We start from the raw sequence: 16979 nt of genomic DNA on the forward strand, positions 1-16979 counted from the left end.
AACTGAGACTCCTCCTGGCTGTGCTCTATTCCTTTCTCTCATACTCCTGCTCCCAGGCTCTGAATCCAGCTGCATGCTAAAAAGGCCTGTGCCTCCTCTGTAAGCCTGGAAACCATTAGATACCCTAGCTAGCTCCAGGGTCTAATGCCTCTTTCCTTCCTAAGTCACTCTTTCACAGCCTGCACCTCCCCCCACTAACACACATTTTATGCAAAATCAGGATACTGGATACAAGATTCATCCCCATGGGCCCAGCACAGTTTCACTTCGCAGAGGTGAAAGTGGAAATCCAACTCCTGCAGCACAGCTTGCTCAACCCACAAAGCCTTCTTTGGTAGCAGGAACCTGGCCCCACTTCCCCTCTTTCCTTCTTTGCTCCCATAGAATCCACATCCCTGGCGGCTTTGGAGAGGAGCTGTGACAACAGGATAGAGTGCTGTCATCCTCCATAATTAGCCAGGCTAGCAAGACTGCTGTAATATCACTACGTTGACAGTGCTCTTGCACCTAATAAATTATTCACGCCACCAAAGTGTAATCGCTGTCACGTTCAAAATAGGTCATTCACGCTAAGGCTGCTGGAGGTGAAAATTTCACAGCAATGGTAACAAATCCAAGAGCTTTGGTTTAAGCAAGTCTCCAAAGAAAGTGGCTTCTCCAAGCAATCCCATATTAAATATCTTTTATTGAATCCTGGCTATGTTTTCATTAGCAGCAGCAAGAAGAGACTGAAACAGCTGTCTGCTGGCAGGAGTGAGAGTTGGGGGATGGAAGGCTATATTTCAGCCTCTTCCTTTCCTGACCCTCCCCCAGAGAGCCTCAAGGGGCTGCTTGAGGAAGATAAATGTGAACACCTGCTCTCGTTTGTTCTCTGCACACAAGACGATGGCTAAGTCACAATGAGGATAAGCCCTGGACATCTACAAGAGCAAACGTACGCAGGCCTCTCTGAGAAGTGCCTCTCAGCTGTGGGGTTTGCATTCACAGAGGAATTCAAGTTCAACAGCTGTAGGCCGTGTGCCCCTGCATTTCATATCCTAATTCACAGACATTCGAGCCTCTTCACCACTGAGAATACACTCGCCCTCTTGTCGGCAGTAGATACTATTCGACTCAAGTGCCTGGTGGAATACAAATATTGGACTGGCGATTTCAGTGTTTGGAGAGTTATTGGTGTTGTTACTGTTATTTTAATTGTTTTTGAGGACTGTCTTACAGAAGGAAGAACAATTATTCCCCAGAATTAGAATAAAGAGAAGTGATTGAAGATATAATCTGTGGGATTTGAGTTAAAATAAAAGCAAATGTGGTGCCTACTAGCTATTGACTGTTAAATGGATGTGTGACTGATGGAGACAGATAAATCTCCTTTGGAGGGAAAAAGGGAGGGAGCTGAGCACTGGGGCTGATTGCTTGCCAGCCTTCTGTTAGGAACATAGACCAAGCACCTCTTTAGGTCTCTTCCAGCTGAGATCTATGAATGTAAGGCCTTGGAGCAAAAGGACAAGAAATGCAAGCATGTGAACTTGGTATGCATAGCACCAAATGCAGGCGAGCATGTGAAGATAAAGCATTCCCTGATGCATTCCTACAATTATCGTGTTTATCAGAACACTGCTTCCAAGGATGTTAAGCTCTCAACTTCAAATATTCACCCCAAGAAGCCTGCTCAGATTATTCCAGCCCTTTCCCTCTGATCTTTCCCTACATTGCCCTTTAGTGTTCTGAACAGTTTGCATCGTATTACTGAACTCATGGTCTTATGGAACACACCATATAGGTTATATAGCCCAATCCCTATAAGCTAGAGATAAACCTATAAATAATTTTCAATTATGTATATGCTGCTTTATAGGCAACATTTCAACAACTATTTCCTGGATGTTCACTATTTGAGTACTTAGAATGGGACTTTATGAAGTCATCCACAATTTATATGTATACTATTAACTGTCCAAACCTGGACTCCTGATTCCACATCACAGCAATACCCTTCCTCACCTTAAATCTACTCCTCCAGCAGCCGTCTTCGTTTCAGTAAAGAGCAATGTTATCCTTCCAGATGTTTAGGCCAAAGCCCTGGAATCATCCTTGACCACTTTTTCCCATACCCCCAGTATTCAGCCAGTATCAGGCCAGGTAAGGATCCCATGAGCTCTTCTGGAATATGTCAGTAGTCTTCTAACCTGTCTTTGCCCCTATTCCCCCATCTTTCTTTCCAAGACAACAGTCAGAATGATCCTTTTGTAAGGTAAATCACATTGCATCACTTTGCTCAACACTGGCCGACGGCTCCCCATCTCATAGAGTAAAAACTCAAATCCTTACAGTAACCTATAAGGCTTTACAGGAGCTGAACTCCCCAAAACCTCTTAGATCTCTCTCTCTCTCTCTCTCTTTTTTTGAGGAGACAGTCTTGCTCTCACCCAGGCTGGAGTGCAGTGGCATGATCTCGGCTCACTGCAGCCTCTACCTCCCAAGAACAAGCAGTTCTCCTGTCTCAGCCTCCCGAGAAGCTGGGACTATAGGCACGTGCCACCACACCTAGTTAATTTTTTTTTTTTAGTAAAGACACTGTTTCGCCATGTTGGCCAGGCTGGTCTCAAATACCTGATCTCAAGTGATTCTCCAACCTTGGCCTTCCAAAGTGCTAGGATTACAGGCGTGAGCCACCACGCCCGGCCTTAGATCTTCTACCGTTCTCTGCCTTACTCACATTGGTTTCCTTACTATTCCTGGAACACTCTCCCCAGACCTCCATATGTTCAGACCTTGACTTCAAACCTCTGGGCATTTGTCCGTAAAGTCTTCCCTGACCACCATGTCCTATTCTGCCCACCCTGCACTTAATTTTTTCCCATAACACTTATCGCCCACCCCTCCCCCCACCCCAATGTACTGTATTTTTATAGGCTTGCCTATTGTCTGTCTCCCTTCTCTGCAATATAACTTCACAAGGCTGGGACTTTGTTATATTCACTGCTGTATCCCGGGAGCCAGAACAGAACCGAACCAAGCATATGGAAGACTTTGAATTGATATTCTTTCTTTCTTTTTTTTTTAAATTTGAGACAGTCTTGCTCTGTCGCCCAGGCTGGAGTGCAATGGTGCAATCTCGGCTCACTGCAACCTCCACCTCCCGGTTTCAAGCAATTCTCCTGCCTCAGCCTCCCGAGTAGCTGGGATTACAGATGTGTGCCACCATGCCCAGCTAAGTTTTGTATTTTTTAGTAGAGATGGAGTTTCACCATGTTGACCAGGCTGGTCTCGAACTCCTGACCTCAAGTTATCCGTCCTCCTCGGCCTCCCAAAGTGCTGGGATTACAGGCATGAGCCACCACGCCTGGCTGATATTCTTTAAATGAATAATAATAAAAAAAACCTTATTTATATCCCTAAATAGCTCATAAGCTCCCAAAGGAGACACATCTTCTAGTTATGCTATTCATCTCTAGAGGAGCCTCAGTAAGTGCTAATCTCAAAGTATTTTTGCAGAGTTCCTAAAACTGATGCCCAGCTAGGAAGAAATTAAGTAGCAAGAATCCCATACGTAACTCTCACATATGCTGTTATAAAGGAAACAGTCTTTCTAAGATTGTATCAGATATGCTTAGCCTTGGTCAGCGTCAGCTCCCTAGAACCACTTCTATCTTTTGTGGAAATTCAGTTCCCTACTGTTAAATTTATCTGGCTCAAGAAAAACCAACTGCTCTGCAGATCCTCAGGAACTGCCTGGTACTTTCCTGTTTTTTTTTTTTTGTTGTTGTTGTTGTTTTTTGTACCCATTCTGAACTCTTAAAAAAAAAAAAAATGTGGTAAGGGGCCAGGCACAGTGGCTCACGCCTGTAATCCCAGCATTTTGGGAGGCTGAGACAGGTAGATCATTTGAGGTTAGGAGTTCGAGACCAGCCTCGCCAATGTGGTGAAACCCTGCCTCTACCAAAAATACAAAAATTAGCCTAGTGTGTTGGCGTGCACCTGTACTTCCAGCTGCTCCAGGAGGCTGAGGCACAAGAATTGCTTGAACCAGGGAGGCAGAGGTTGCAGTGAGCCAAGATGGTGCCATCGCACTCCAGCCTGTGCAACAGAACAAGACAGTCTCAAAAAAAAAAAGGTAAAATACACATAACATAAAATTTACCATCTCAACTGTTTTTAAGTGTATACTTCAGTAGTGTAAAGTTCATTCACACTGTTCTGCACCAAACTCCAGAACTCTCTCATTTTGCAAACCTGAAACTCTATGCTCATTAAAGCAATTCCCTACTCTCTCCTCCCCACAGCCTCTGGCAATCACCATTTATTTATTGTTTCTATAAATTTGATTACTCTTGGTACTTCATAGAAGTGGATTCATACAGTATTTGTCTTTTATGACTGACTTATTTCACTTAGCATAATGTCCTCAAGGTCCATGCATATGGTAGCAGGTGTCAGCATTTCATTCTTCTTGCAGGCTGAATAATATTCCACTGTATGTATATACTGTACTACATTTTGCATGGGTGGATGCTTGAGTTGCTTCCACCTTTTGGCTATTGTGAACAATGCTGCTATGAATATGATATACAAGTATCTTTTCAAGACTCTGCTTTTAATTCTTTTTGGTATATACCCAGAAGTGGAATTGTTGGATCACATGGCAATTCTATTTTTAATTTTTTTAGGAACTGCCATACTGTTTTTTGTAGTGGTTGTACCATTTTATATTCCCACCAAAAGTGGCCAAGAGTTTCCTAACTCTTTTCAATAGCAAGATTTTTCTCCCCCACAGCAAGTTAGAACTGCTCAGAGGCTGGGCGCGGTGTCTCACTCCTGTAATTCCAGCATTTTGGGAGGCTGAGGTGGGTAGATCACTTGAGGCCAGGAGTTTGAGACCAGTCTGGCCAACATGGTGAAATCCCCTGTCTACTAAAAATACAAAACATTAGCCGGGGGCGTGATGGCATGTGCCTGTAGTTCCAGCTGCTTGGGAAGCTGAGGCATGAGAATCACTTGAACCTGGGAGGCAGAGGTTGCAGAGAGCCGAGGTGGCACTACTGCACTCCAGCCTCGGCGACACTACTGCACTCCAGCCTCGGCGACAGAGTGAGACTCTGTCTCAAAAAAAAAAAAAAACAATAAAAATAAATAAAGAAATGCCTCACAGAGCTCAACATTCCTGCCTCTTGTAATGCGTAGCAACCAGGACCCATGTGGCCCCTCCAAATGTGCATGGGTGTGTGTGGCAGTGCTTTTAGCGCTCTCCTGTTGTGTCTGTTTTGAAAAGGCTTCCTTGTTCTTGAATTAACATGCAGGCTGAGCAGACACATGCTGGTCTGCTTTACAGACATGGGGCAGTGGGCAAGAGCCAGCACTGTTTTGGGATGATCAAAGCTCTGCTAATCCCATGTAATCTCCTAACGTAAGGTAATGCATTTCCAATTTGTGGTTTCTTCGGGATATGCTCCCTGAGGTCTGGCACCATCACTCCTTGGTAAACTGGGACTTGCGTGTGTGTAAAAGCCAAAAAGACAGCTTTGAGTCATGCTTGCCTATCATTCATTATCATTCATTATGGTTAGGTCTAAGGGCTTCAGATCTCGGAGATGTGTGAACTTGAAGCATCAAATGGCGGAAAGAAGTCCCTTGAAATGTTGCAGAGGTGTAAATAGAAAAGACCCCTTGGACACTTGCTGTGTGCTATCTTCTTTCACCTGATTTACTGTTGGGCTGAGAGAAAAGATCCTTAGTCTTACGGTGTTTCTCCTTTTATAGGATATTGCCTTCTGTTCCCTCCCCAACCCAAGCCATACTGTCTTAGCCACCAATTTTTCATCATCCTTCCAATTGGTATTACAGAGCAATGTAATATAATGACAGATATTCTCTTTAAAAGAGTATTAAAATAACCATAAGAAGGGATAAGTCCCTTCCTACATGGGGCTTTAATAATGATAAGACCCTCCCAGCAGACATGAAAAGGAGGAAAGATGATACAAAAGGGTAAGAGGAAGAGAGGATTACAAAACTCTCAATGACCTTAAGATTTGGAAGTTGATGACATAGACTAGAAGTTGGCAGGCTTTTTCTGTAAAAAGCTGGATAAATATTTTAGGCTTTGTGGGCCAAGCGATAAAAATGAGAAAATTTTATAAATATATATAACGAGAAAGCAAATAAAATTTCACATATTGTTATTGACAAAATTCAAAATATAATTGAGTACTCTAAAAAATGGTCTAGTAAGGAGAAGAATGGAATTCTTTTCCTTTGGGATAATGTTTTGCTTAATTGAGATTCTAGGTTAGTGATCCCTATCACCAAATTAATTGCAAATGTTCATCTGTAAAAAACAATTCTTATCTTGCAGGTAGTTGGCTGGATCTGGCCTGAGGCCATGACTTATCCGTCTCTGCCTAGACCAAGAACAGTGCAGAAAGCCACTGACTCACTGTGTGCAGTTCTCAGTGTTACCTGGTGGGTCATAAAGGCATAAACACCTATCTTTCTGGGTGTGTTATCAATATTAGGAAGACTCACGGGGCTATCTCTGTCTTCTGCATTGTAGCCCTTGTTGTAAAGGACAAGCTGTGTTGTCTTTTTGCATAGGGCAGATGATGCTTCTGAGCCACCATCAGTTGCCTTTCCAGAAGTGTAGAGAATTTAGGTTCAGGCTGGGCGCGGTGGGTCATGCCTGTAATCCCAGCACTTTGGGAAGCCGAGGTGGGTGGATCAGGAGGTCAAGAGATCGAGACCATCCTGGCCAACATGATGAAACCCCGTCTCTATTAAAAATACAAAAATTAGCTGGGCATGGTGGCGCGTGCCTGGAATCCCAACTACTCAGGAGGCTGAGGCAGGAGAATCGCTTGAACCCAGGAGGCAATTGGTTGCAGTGAACCAAGATTGCACCACTGTACTCCAGCCTGGTGACAGAGTGAGACTCCGTCTCAAAAAAAAAAAAAAAAAAAAGTTAGGTTCATCCATTCTTGGTCTATTCTTCTGCAGCTGATACTGTTTTCAACCTACCTAACTAATTATGTGCCCTCTCATAACTTTTATGAGTGGTACTCAACAAATATTTGTTAATGAGCTCACAGAGGATTGATTCTATTCACTCTTTCTCTGTCCCATGTACATGTGATATAATTATGAAGCAACTGAGCTAATTTTTGTCCTGTACATTTGTATAAAATTAATGTTTACACACAAATACACATAAACAGCTTATCATTTTTTTCAGGAAGTTTTATCACTGAAAATATTTTTAAAACAATGGAATCTAAAACAAAAACAAAACACCACTAGAGGGAACATTGTAGAGGCTTCATTTAAAATCTTAATTGCTGTCCTAAAATACTGTATATATAAAACATTAAAGTTTACAGTGGGTGTTATCTTTAAATTAGAAATGTTTTAACAAATACAGAAAGTTCAGCTTTTCTCAGATTACATTTTTAAAAGAACTCTGTAAAGTGGTGATGGGGGAGGCAGTGCCTCTGATGTGTTTACCACAAGTAAATATTTACTCAGGAAATAGGTCCTGCATACTGTTAAAGACACGGTTAAAGATATGATTTTCTCCTCTAGCATTGCTGGAGGAGGCAAGGGGCCCCTCTATACAATAAAACTGCCATAGTATGTGTTTCTCCCTTGGATACCCAGAGAATTTTCAGGTGGAGACCAGATTGATTAAAGCAATAGCACATGGGTAAGTAATCATGTATGTATTCTGTGCCAAGCAATGGGGTTATTCTCAGCCCTGCCTTGGTCACATGGTGGAGATCAGATAGCAACCAGGTTTGCTAATTCATGAGCCAGAGGTACCTCTATATTCTCAGGAAAGCATTTGAGGTGAGCAGTCGCAATAGCTGTGCTCTAATCCACTGTGTCTTTTATTAAGCCAGCTCTTCCTAACAAAGGCCAGGAATAGAAGAGGGGAATTGTATAAATTTGGGGGGCTGAGACAGCTGAGAAAATAGCTGTTAAATAATAACTGATATTTATGTAGTAAGCCCTTATGGTTTTCAAGTATATCATACATTATCTCCCTTTAAACGCAGCAGTTTTTTGAGTGGTTAATCATCATCACCATCACCACCAACATCATCATCATCATCAGCATCACCAGCATCATCATCTCCACCATTACCATCATCACCACCACCATCATCATCATTACCACCACCACCATCATGATTATTATAATCATCATCATCTCACTACCACCACTATCACCACCACCACCACCACCACAACTACAATCACCACCACCATCACCACCACCACCACCATCATCATCATTACCACCACCACCATCACGATTATTATAATCATCATCATCTCACTACCACCACTATCACCACCACCACCATTATCATCACCACCACCATCATCAACGTTATCATCATAGTCATCATCACCATAACCACTACAACCATCACCACCATCACCATCATAACCAATACGACTACCACCACCATCATCATGATTATTATCATTATCATCACCTTACCACCACCACCATTATTATTATCTCTATAACCGCTACCACCACCATCGTCACTACCACCAGTCCAACCACGACCGCCACTGCCACCATCATCATCAATATCATCATAATCATCATCACCATTACCACCACTACAACCACCATTACCATCACCTTTATTATCATCATTTTCACTGGAAAAAGGAAATTGAATCTTCTCAGGGCTTAGGTAATTTGCCTAAAACCAAACAACTAGTAAGTTGAACTAGGTTTTATGAGTTCAAATATTTTGCTCATTCCACAGCATATATGCTACTTTCCCTCAATTTGGAAATCTGGAAGCTAAAAATCAAAGATTTAAAAACAACAGTGGCTTCAGAATTTCTGCATGCAAAGTACCCAATATAGCAATATGGTTAGAAAAGGGGTCTGGGCCTTCTCTAGAAGCTGTTTGCAGAGCAACACGTGATTTTTTTACTCAGATTGTAGAATGCAGACCACTCAAAATTGCAATGTTTTCTTTAAAAGAGCTTTTTATTATGCTTTCTATTAAGATTTAAAATTTTAATTGATTTTTCAGTTTTTAGAGATGCTTGTGGAGATTAATAGGAGTGTGTCATGTCCTACCTCAAAGACATTCTTGGTACCCCTCAGCATATGAACCACAAGTTGAAGGAGAAGAGTTTGTTTTTCCTAATATTTTAGTCATGTAATTTATCTGAAGGCAGTTAAGAGAGTTAAGAGTGCCTTCCACAAATCATATCTGCTTATTTGAGTCTTTGGTATATTTTTCTTTAAATACCATTCTACTAGTGTATTTTGCTGTTAAAAATAGAAAGAAAATTCCCACCATGGAAAATGTTTTCATATTTATTCTCTCTTAGAGATTTCTGAAGTTCAATTTATAGAGAATAAAAGAATTATACTCAAAGGCTCAGCCAGCTGACTCATCTTGTGATCTGAAAGGCAAGTTATCTTTTTGTTACTTCTTACACTGAATGAACAGTTTAGAATGAATTCAAGAGGGAGAAGGGACCAGCTGCTCTTATGCTGTTGCTGTGTGAGTGATATAGTATAAATATTTAAACCTTTAACTCCCAATAATTCAAAGGCAAAGAAAGAAAAATCTGTGGAGAAAAGTAGCACCATAACCTCATCACTTTCCAGAAGGCAGCAACGTCTTTCTTCTCTTTATTTTATTTAGAAATAATTGCTGTCTAGGGCTAAACTTGTAATATAGCTGCAGAAGAAATAACCCCAGGATCTCTTCTCTGTTCCTATTAATGAAAATCTTTACAAAGCTAGATCCGTGTGTTTTCTCTCTTCCTCAGTTTGGAAAAGAGACATCTTACCCACCCCAAAAAGTTCACATGTTTCTCACATTTATATTTTAAGTTTCAAGAGTTTTACTTTGTATCCATCACTGTGTCCTTAAGTATCTTCTGCCTGAAGCATTTTTTAAGCAAACTGAGACACGAAAAAATTGAAGATAGAGAAAGCCAACATGTGAAAGAATGATGATATAAATTATTATTAATTTGCCTTCTGGAGAAACACTACCCATTATATCTGGCTTTTGATTGCTATCACAGCATAGGTCAAAATCTTTCTCTTAAAAATATCTGAAAAGGATAAAGTAAATTGTTCTTTTTTTTTTTTTGGAAGGAATATTCTAAATGATAAGATATGCTCTGGCTACACAGCACAAAGTAAAGTGGGTTTTTAGCTTAAATGATCTGATTTGTCTATCAACAAGAATCGAACAGTTCAGGTTCTTGACACGTGCCTCTTCAATCTAGAGTGTGCAGATGCTATGGAATCATCACCTTCATAGTCAGCCAAGCACATCCACATTTCAGGGTCCCAGAAACTAGCACCTGACACAGCCTGGACCATACTGAATGATGGGGAAGTACAAGAGTGTTTACTGTCTCATTAGCACCTGCATTTCCAGTTTCATTTTCTTCTTTCCATTTTCACTTGCTAGGACCATTTACTACAACTTTTCTCTGTCCAACTTTTCTCTGTCCTTCTGGTACTTGAAAGAGTCACTTTAATTTGTCCCAACTAATACCTTTTCTCCTTTAAAATATCTTCCAAAATGAACTGAATTTTAAACATTTTAGTTAAACATCACAGCTTTTGGCAAATAATTAGTAGACAAAATTTTGTCATCTGAAAATAAATGAGAAGTTGAATAAACTGACATTTGCTTAGCACAATGAAATATAGAAGGCAGGCCGAGCATGGTGGCTCACGCTTGTAATCCCAGCACTTGGAGAGGCCTAGGCGGGAGGATCACTTAAGGCAAAGAGTTTGAAACCAACCTGGGCAACATAGTGAGAACCTGGCTTTACAAAAAAATAAAAAAATTAGCTGGATATGGTGGTGCACACCTGCAGTCCCAGCTACTTGGAGGCTGAGGCAGGAGGATCCCTTGAGCCCAGGAAGTTGAGGCTGCAGTGAGCTACAATCACACCACTGCATTTCAGCCTGGGTGACAGAGTGAGACCCTGTCTCTTGAAAAAATGCAGGAAGCATAGTTTACTAGATAAATCACATCTTTTTAATAAATATGTTGGCTTGTGTAAGTGAAGTGGCTTCTATCAAAAAGAGAGGTGGGAGGGTAATCCTCCAAATTTATTTTAATATTTTGATCGCAACAACTACACATTTCTTTTTCTTTTTTTAAATTGTCATAGCTACAATGAGTATGCATGTACTTTTGGTTTTAAACTCAAGCCTGATAGAAGACATACTCTAGTATATCTTACACACACCATTCCTAAAAAGTTAAGACTTGGCTGGCTGCTCATAGAGATATTAAAATAAACATCTAAAATGTTTTACTTGTAATATTGGGCCCCTTTTGGCATTGGTCTGATCTAAACAGGTTACTCTGAGGTCACTGGGGGCCATAAATCAGGGGGGTGGACTGGTGGCTAAGACAGCCTGCATAGCTTTAGTTCAATGTGCTATTTTAGTTTATGCCCCTGCAATGACACCATCTCTTTGGCACCAGCCAAAGAAAGCTTCCTAGACATCTATGGGCAGAGAATGTTTTGCATTAATCCAAGGCAGAGGTCACACAAGCATGAATTACTGTGGGGAGGTCTTTGTCTGCTCCAGACCCTGGGACAAATAAAGTGGGGAAAGTGACTTCCAACTAAAGCATTTATCCAGGAATTTGGGGGTGGAAATTGATCCAAGCAATCTTGGCAAATCGTGAAAGCAAAGAGTGACCAATTCTTTTCAACCCAGGAAACTAGGGCAGCTTCTTTCTGCCCCTTTTCCAATCCCATTATTGGGTCCACTTGAGAAACCCAGATATTTTTTGAGAAAGATTCAGCATAGTTAAATAGCAATGCTTGTATTTATTTATATGTTATAAAATGCGGCATAATCACACAAAAATCTCCAATCCTCTCTAGCCAAGGCTCATATACTTTTACATTTGATTTCTCTTACTTTTTCCATGGAGGGTATGACTTAACCAGTCTGAACTTTCAACATTTACTAGTTTTGTACATAATATGAATTTAATTGCTTTTTTCCCCTTTCTTCTTTCTGTTAATTTTGGAAGGGGCAAATACAATTCAGGAAACAATATCAAAATATTCCAGATTATACCAGATTGCATAATTATTTACCTATTAAAAGAAAAATACTACCTTGGTTTGTTTTGTAAACAGCCTACATGGAAAGACAAAAAAAATAGGTATTTATCCTAATTACAATTCGTTTTTTTTTTTTTTTTGGTAAGTGTTTTGTAGTCTTCTTGCTCCCTCTGACCTGAAGTTCCCTTTGAAAAGGAAAAAGTGCTAAGTTACTTGGCTTGGAGAAAGGAGAGAGGCTTGGTTCAAAAGTGACTGGCAATTTTTTTCCACCCAGCTGTTAGTCTCTTTAAGAGCAACAGGCAGCTAACGGTTGAGTGGACTTCCTTTTGCCAGTTCATCTCCATCTGGGAGAGTTCCCCTCCCTTGTGGAGGTTGAAACAACTTTCTCAGACACAGTTATCCAGGACAGGAGAAGTATTCCCATGCTCAGCTGCACTCTACCAGCTCTGGGGGACATTTGAAAATCTGACAAATGCTTTGTAGTTTCTTGTGATCTTCAAGCATAATCTTAAAAGGCATGTAAGTGTCCAGGAAATACAAGAACCTGAGAAATACTTCGCACACTTACTGTGAACTTGGGGTGTTTTATTATTCTAATCATTACACCTGACAACAGATAACTGAGCAGTGCTGAAAATGGAGGCAGGGACAGGTTGCGTTTCCAAGGAAAGAAGCAATTGCAGCTTTAACTTGTGCCAAGGAGTAATTTTGGCTGCTAAAATACTCACTGACCACCACCTGGTGAGCCGTTTGCTCCCACAGATGAATTCTGTTCTGTTCTTGAAAGCAGGATAGGAACCTACACTGTGCATGGCCCTTCTTTTTTCCTTTTTGCAATTGTCATCATCATTGTCATCATCATCATCAGCAGCAGCAGCATTGTTGTAGTCATTACCATTATTACCCATCCAGTTATTTCCACTAACACTGACCAGACTGGCTGTCAAGATCACACAGTGACAAAACAGATGAAAGCCCTTTAATTTGATAAGTTTGAAACAACAATGGGAAAAGAGTCTGTAATGCTAACTACTGGTTTTTCAGTACCCTGATAATCAAATGAATCATTTCTCCGGGAAAGATTAAGCCTACTTGATAGTAACCATTTTCTAAATGACATGATGATGTTGTTAGGAAAGCAAACTTAAGACTGTGTGTGTGTGTGTGTGTGTGTGTGTGTATGAGAGAGAGAGAAGAAACAGACAGGAAAAGACAGAGAGAGAATAGACATTGAGATTCGTAGTGTGTAGGTGAATGCCTTTTCTTTCTCTTTGTCTCTCTTTGTCTCTCACTATATGCAACCCTGTTTTAGAACAAGAGCAGTTACACACCACTGCTCTGAAGTTCTGTGAACCTTAACATTTCCTTTAACCACAAAAAACAATTGCTGAAGGAAACCGGATCTCAGAAAGGCAGTTTAAAAAATACATTGTGAGCATGACTCATTGACTCATTTTTTTCTTCCCAGATCTTTACAGTGTCCATATATCTAAATGGATTTATATATACTTTTAAGCAAATGAACCTAAATTCTAAATCTGTGTAACCTCTAGGGGAAAGGGATCTTAAAAATGTGTCAATTGCAAGGAAATATGGTTGCCGTAATAACAAGCTTCTGGGCATTTTCCTTTTTTTATGTTACAGAAAACTCATTGTACCAAAAGCTTTCTGCTTAGGCATGTTAAGTGAGCTGAAAGCATGCGTGAATCCTAGAACAAGCATGAATTTTTATAGGTAGATACATCATTTTGAAGTAAAGACTGGGTAGTAGAATGCTCAGAGAATGTGTAATCAGTCCCCTTGTTTCAGAAGAAGAATGAGGCTCAAAGAGGATAAATGACTTGCCCAAGATCCTCCAGCTATACCACAGCAGGGGCAGGCTACAATTCAGACTCCTAACAACTTGTTCAGTGCTGTATCTGCCACATAAAAACCTCTGAAAAGTTACTTATAAACTGAAGTTCTGTAAATAAGTCCTATTTTGAATCTGAGGTTAACCAGACATGTGAAAAAATGGTCACTATTCTATAAACCCATTTTTGTAAATAGACAATAGGGATTAATATGTATTGAGTACTGACCACTATTCCAAAAGCTTTCCCTCTCATAGCACTTAAGCCACACACAGCCATATGAGGTTTGGACTCCACTTTATAAGTGAGTAAACTGAGGCACAGAGCGATTAGGTAACCTGCTTAAGGTCACAAGTGAATTGGTTAGCAAAGCCCAGACCGTGCAATTCCAGAGCTGAAGCTTTTGACTGTTACCCCACACAGAGCTTGCTTCAAATGAGGCACCAGCTGGACATGCTTTCACAGAAATTGCCAAACATGAGCCACGGCTCTGAAAACTGAATAAAAATACACTGGATGTTGGCCCTGCAAGGATTTTCTCTTTAATCTTTAGGGATTAAGTTAAATGAGATAATCAGTTTGGAAAGGATAAAGCATACCACATTGAAGTGCAACGCAAACATTGTGAATCTACTATGAAGACAATCTGTACAACCGATAGGTATTACTGTCCCACTTCACCATTGAGGAGACCAAAGTTAGCTTGTATGGGTACCACGAAGCAGAACCAGAATTTGAGTCTGAATCTCATTTGACTCCCAACTTATCAACCTGCACTACCTCCCTCACTTCCCACCTCAGAGCTAGCTAGTTACTTAGCTACCTGGAACCTGGGGACCTCAGCCATTCCACTACAACATGGTTATTGAGGTTACAATAATCACCTTGGAAATGATGAATGCTCAGGAGAGAGAACACACAGGTTCATCTAGCCCTGCTTTTTCTTAACGCTTCCCTTCAGGATGGGGCCACCCGTAATCCAGAGTGCAGTGCATCAGCCTATAGAGGGCGCTCTTAAGTATCATAGCCAGATGTAAAAGAGCAAAATTCCTATAGGCAAAGAAACGTGGGCTGGGCGTTTTGGAATGCCATTCCTGGAGGGAGGTGTGGGTGAATGATTGCCAATTTTTCCGTTCTAAGCTTATCTTCATAGTTGTGAGCATTTTTCAGATCCTAAAAGGAGTTAGTATCTAAGTATAAATTTTCTCTTTAAGGTGTTTGCTTAAAGAGGAAACACCTTCAAGAAGTGAAAGCTGAAGAATGGGGCCTAAGATCAAACTTCAAGGTATTGGTGGCTCTAAATGCCTGCCATCAAAGTAACACAACAGAATGATAATTTGGTAAACAGCAGTGAAGCTCAATAGATATTCTTCAAATTGATTTAAGTTGTGATAAAAACCCAACTTATGATTTTAAATATTTCTGTAGCTAGAACAACATAGCAGAAAGACAACATCAAAATATTAACAATGATTACATTCTACAAGACTAGATTACAAGAGATTCTTTGCGACACTCTAATTTTTCTTCAACGAACTTGTATTGCTTGGGTAATTACACATACACAAAAACCTTACTACTGCTCCTTTTAAAAAATTACTGAATAGAGTTTTTTTAAAATTTGCTAGACATAATTTCTTGAGGAAAATAACCAAATTCACGATATTCTGAGTCCAAATTTCCTTTATTTAGGCAGCTCCAAATTCTAAAAAAGCTTTTGCCTATAGCCCAATCTCATAGGCAGCATTTGAACAAAACATCCATCCATGACTAGATCATCCCTTTAAAATCACAACCTTTACAGTTAAATTCCAGTGGATAGGTCAAGTCATGAAAGAGCAGCAAGATGAGAACACAAAACTGAGCCGTACCAGTGGGGATTGGAAGCTACCAGGGCTCCAGTATCCCGACTTGGGAAAAAAGAAAATGGGAAAAGGGAATGGAGGGTTGGAGTGCCAAGTATGTGTGAGGAAGAGTAAGAGAGAAGGACCCAGGCCGGGCGTGGTAGCTCACGCCTGTAATCCCAGCACTTTGGGGGGCCAAGGAGGGTGGATCACCTGAAGTCAGGAGTTCAAGACCAGCCTGGCCAACATGGCAAAATCCCATCTCTACTAAAAATAAAAATAGCTGGGCATGGTGATGGGCGCCTGTAGTCCCAGCTACTTGGGAGGCTGAGGCAGGAGAAGGACTTGAACCCAGGAGACGGAGGTTGCAGTGAGCTGAGATTGCACCACTGCGCTCCAGCCTGAGCAACAGAGCAAGACTCTGTCTCAAAAAAACAAACAAAAAAAAAAACGAAAAAAGAGAAGAACTGAGAGAGAGAGAGAGACAGAGAGAGAAAGAGAGAAGTGCAAATCAAAGCAACATGGTACCATGAAAAACCACTCCTGGTCCATTTGTTTAACTTCTACCCTAGCAGCCCTGCTGTGCTCAAACCACTGTGACAGGCTTTCCTTAAGGTGTTAGACAAGAGATATCACAGAAGAGAGACAAGGCAAAAAATTTAGTACTATTTTCCAGCCTAAACTAATCCTTTATTTTAGTCATGACTTTAAAAAATGTATTTGCGAGAATGACTCAACCCCTTGTTCCACCCCTTGCCTTGTGTATTCCTTCAGTGCCTAAGTTGATATCTGCAGCCACTATCTCACTCAGGATGCTTTGTTTTTATCATTTCAAAATACTCAAGTCCTTGCCCAAGCTGGGCAAAAGTGTCCAGTGGTGTCAAAACAAAGCAAAGCAGACCGGAGAGCCTCCTGCCAGAAAGATGCATTTACCTTCACCAAAAACATCATCCTCTTCATCGACCAGGAGCTCCTCAGCATCAAAAAACTGCATCTTGCAGAGGACAGGCACGAGAGGCTGCAGGCAGCAGCCCAGGCAGTCTCAGCAGTCACACTGCTGACCGAAGTGATTTCCTTTCCTCGGGTTGCCCAAGCCCTCTGGAGGGCAGCTTCCGCATCTGCCCTGAAGAAAGCAGTTTCATTCATATGAATAGGCTTTCTTGAGCCTTTTGAAGAGTGAATCCCAGGTGGG

At 41.0% G+C, this 16979-nt stretch overlaps 1 protein-coding gene across 6 annotated transcripts in view; it reads right to left on the reverse strand.

Moving 5' to 3' along the window:
* RIPOR2 (RHO family interacting cell polarization regulator 2) overlaps positions 1-16979 on the reverse strand; it is a 231511-nt gene that overhangs the window by 110002 nt on the left and 104530 nt on the right. Inside the window, exon 1 of one of the 6 annotated variants that reach the window (XM_032140365.2) lies at positions 16721-16881. The exons of 3 other annotated variants lie outside the window; for them this stretch is intronic. In XM_032140365.2, the coding sequence (XP_031996256.1) occupies positions 16721-16781 (61 nt within the window). In that variant the 5' untranslated portion in view covers positions 16782-16881. Of the gene's footprint in view, positions 1-12818; positions 12899-16720; positions 16882-16979 lie in introns of those variants that run through there. 2 more of the 6 variants (XM_058432305.1, XM_058432303.1) reach the window with 2 other exon arrangements.

The sequence above is a fragment of the Hylobates moloch genome, unplaced genomic scaffold (assembly GCF_009828535.3).
Source record: "Hylobates moloch isolate HMO894 unplaced genomic scaffold, HMol_V3 SCAFFOLD_20, whole genome shotgun sequence".
Classification (NCBI taxonomy): domain Eukaryota; kingdom Metazoa; phylum Chordata; class Mammalia; order Primates; family Hylobatidae; genus Hylobates; species Hylobates moloch.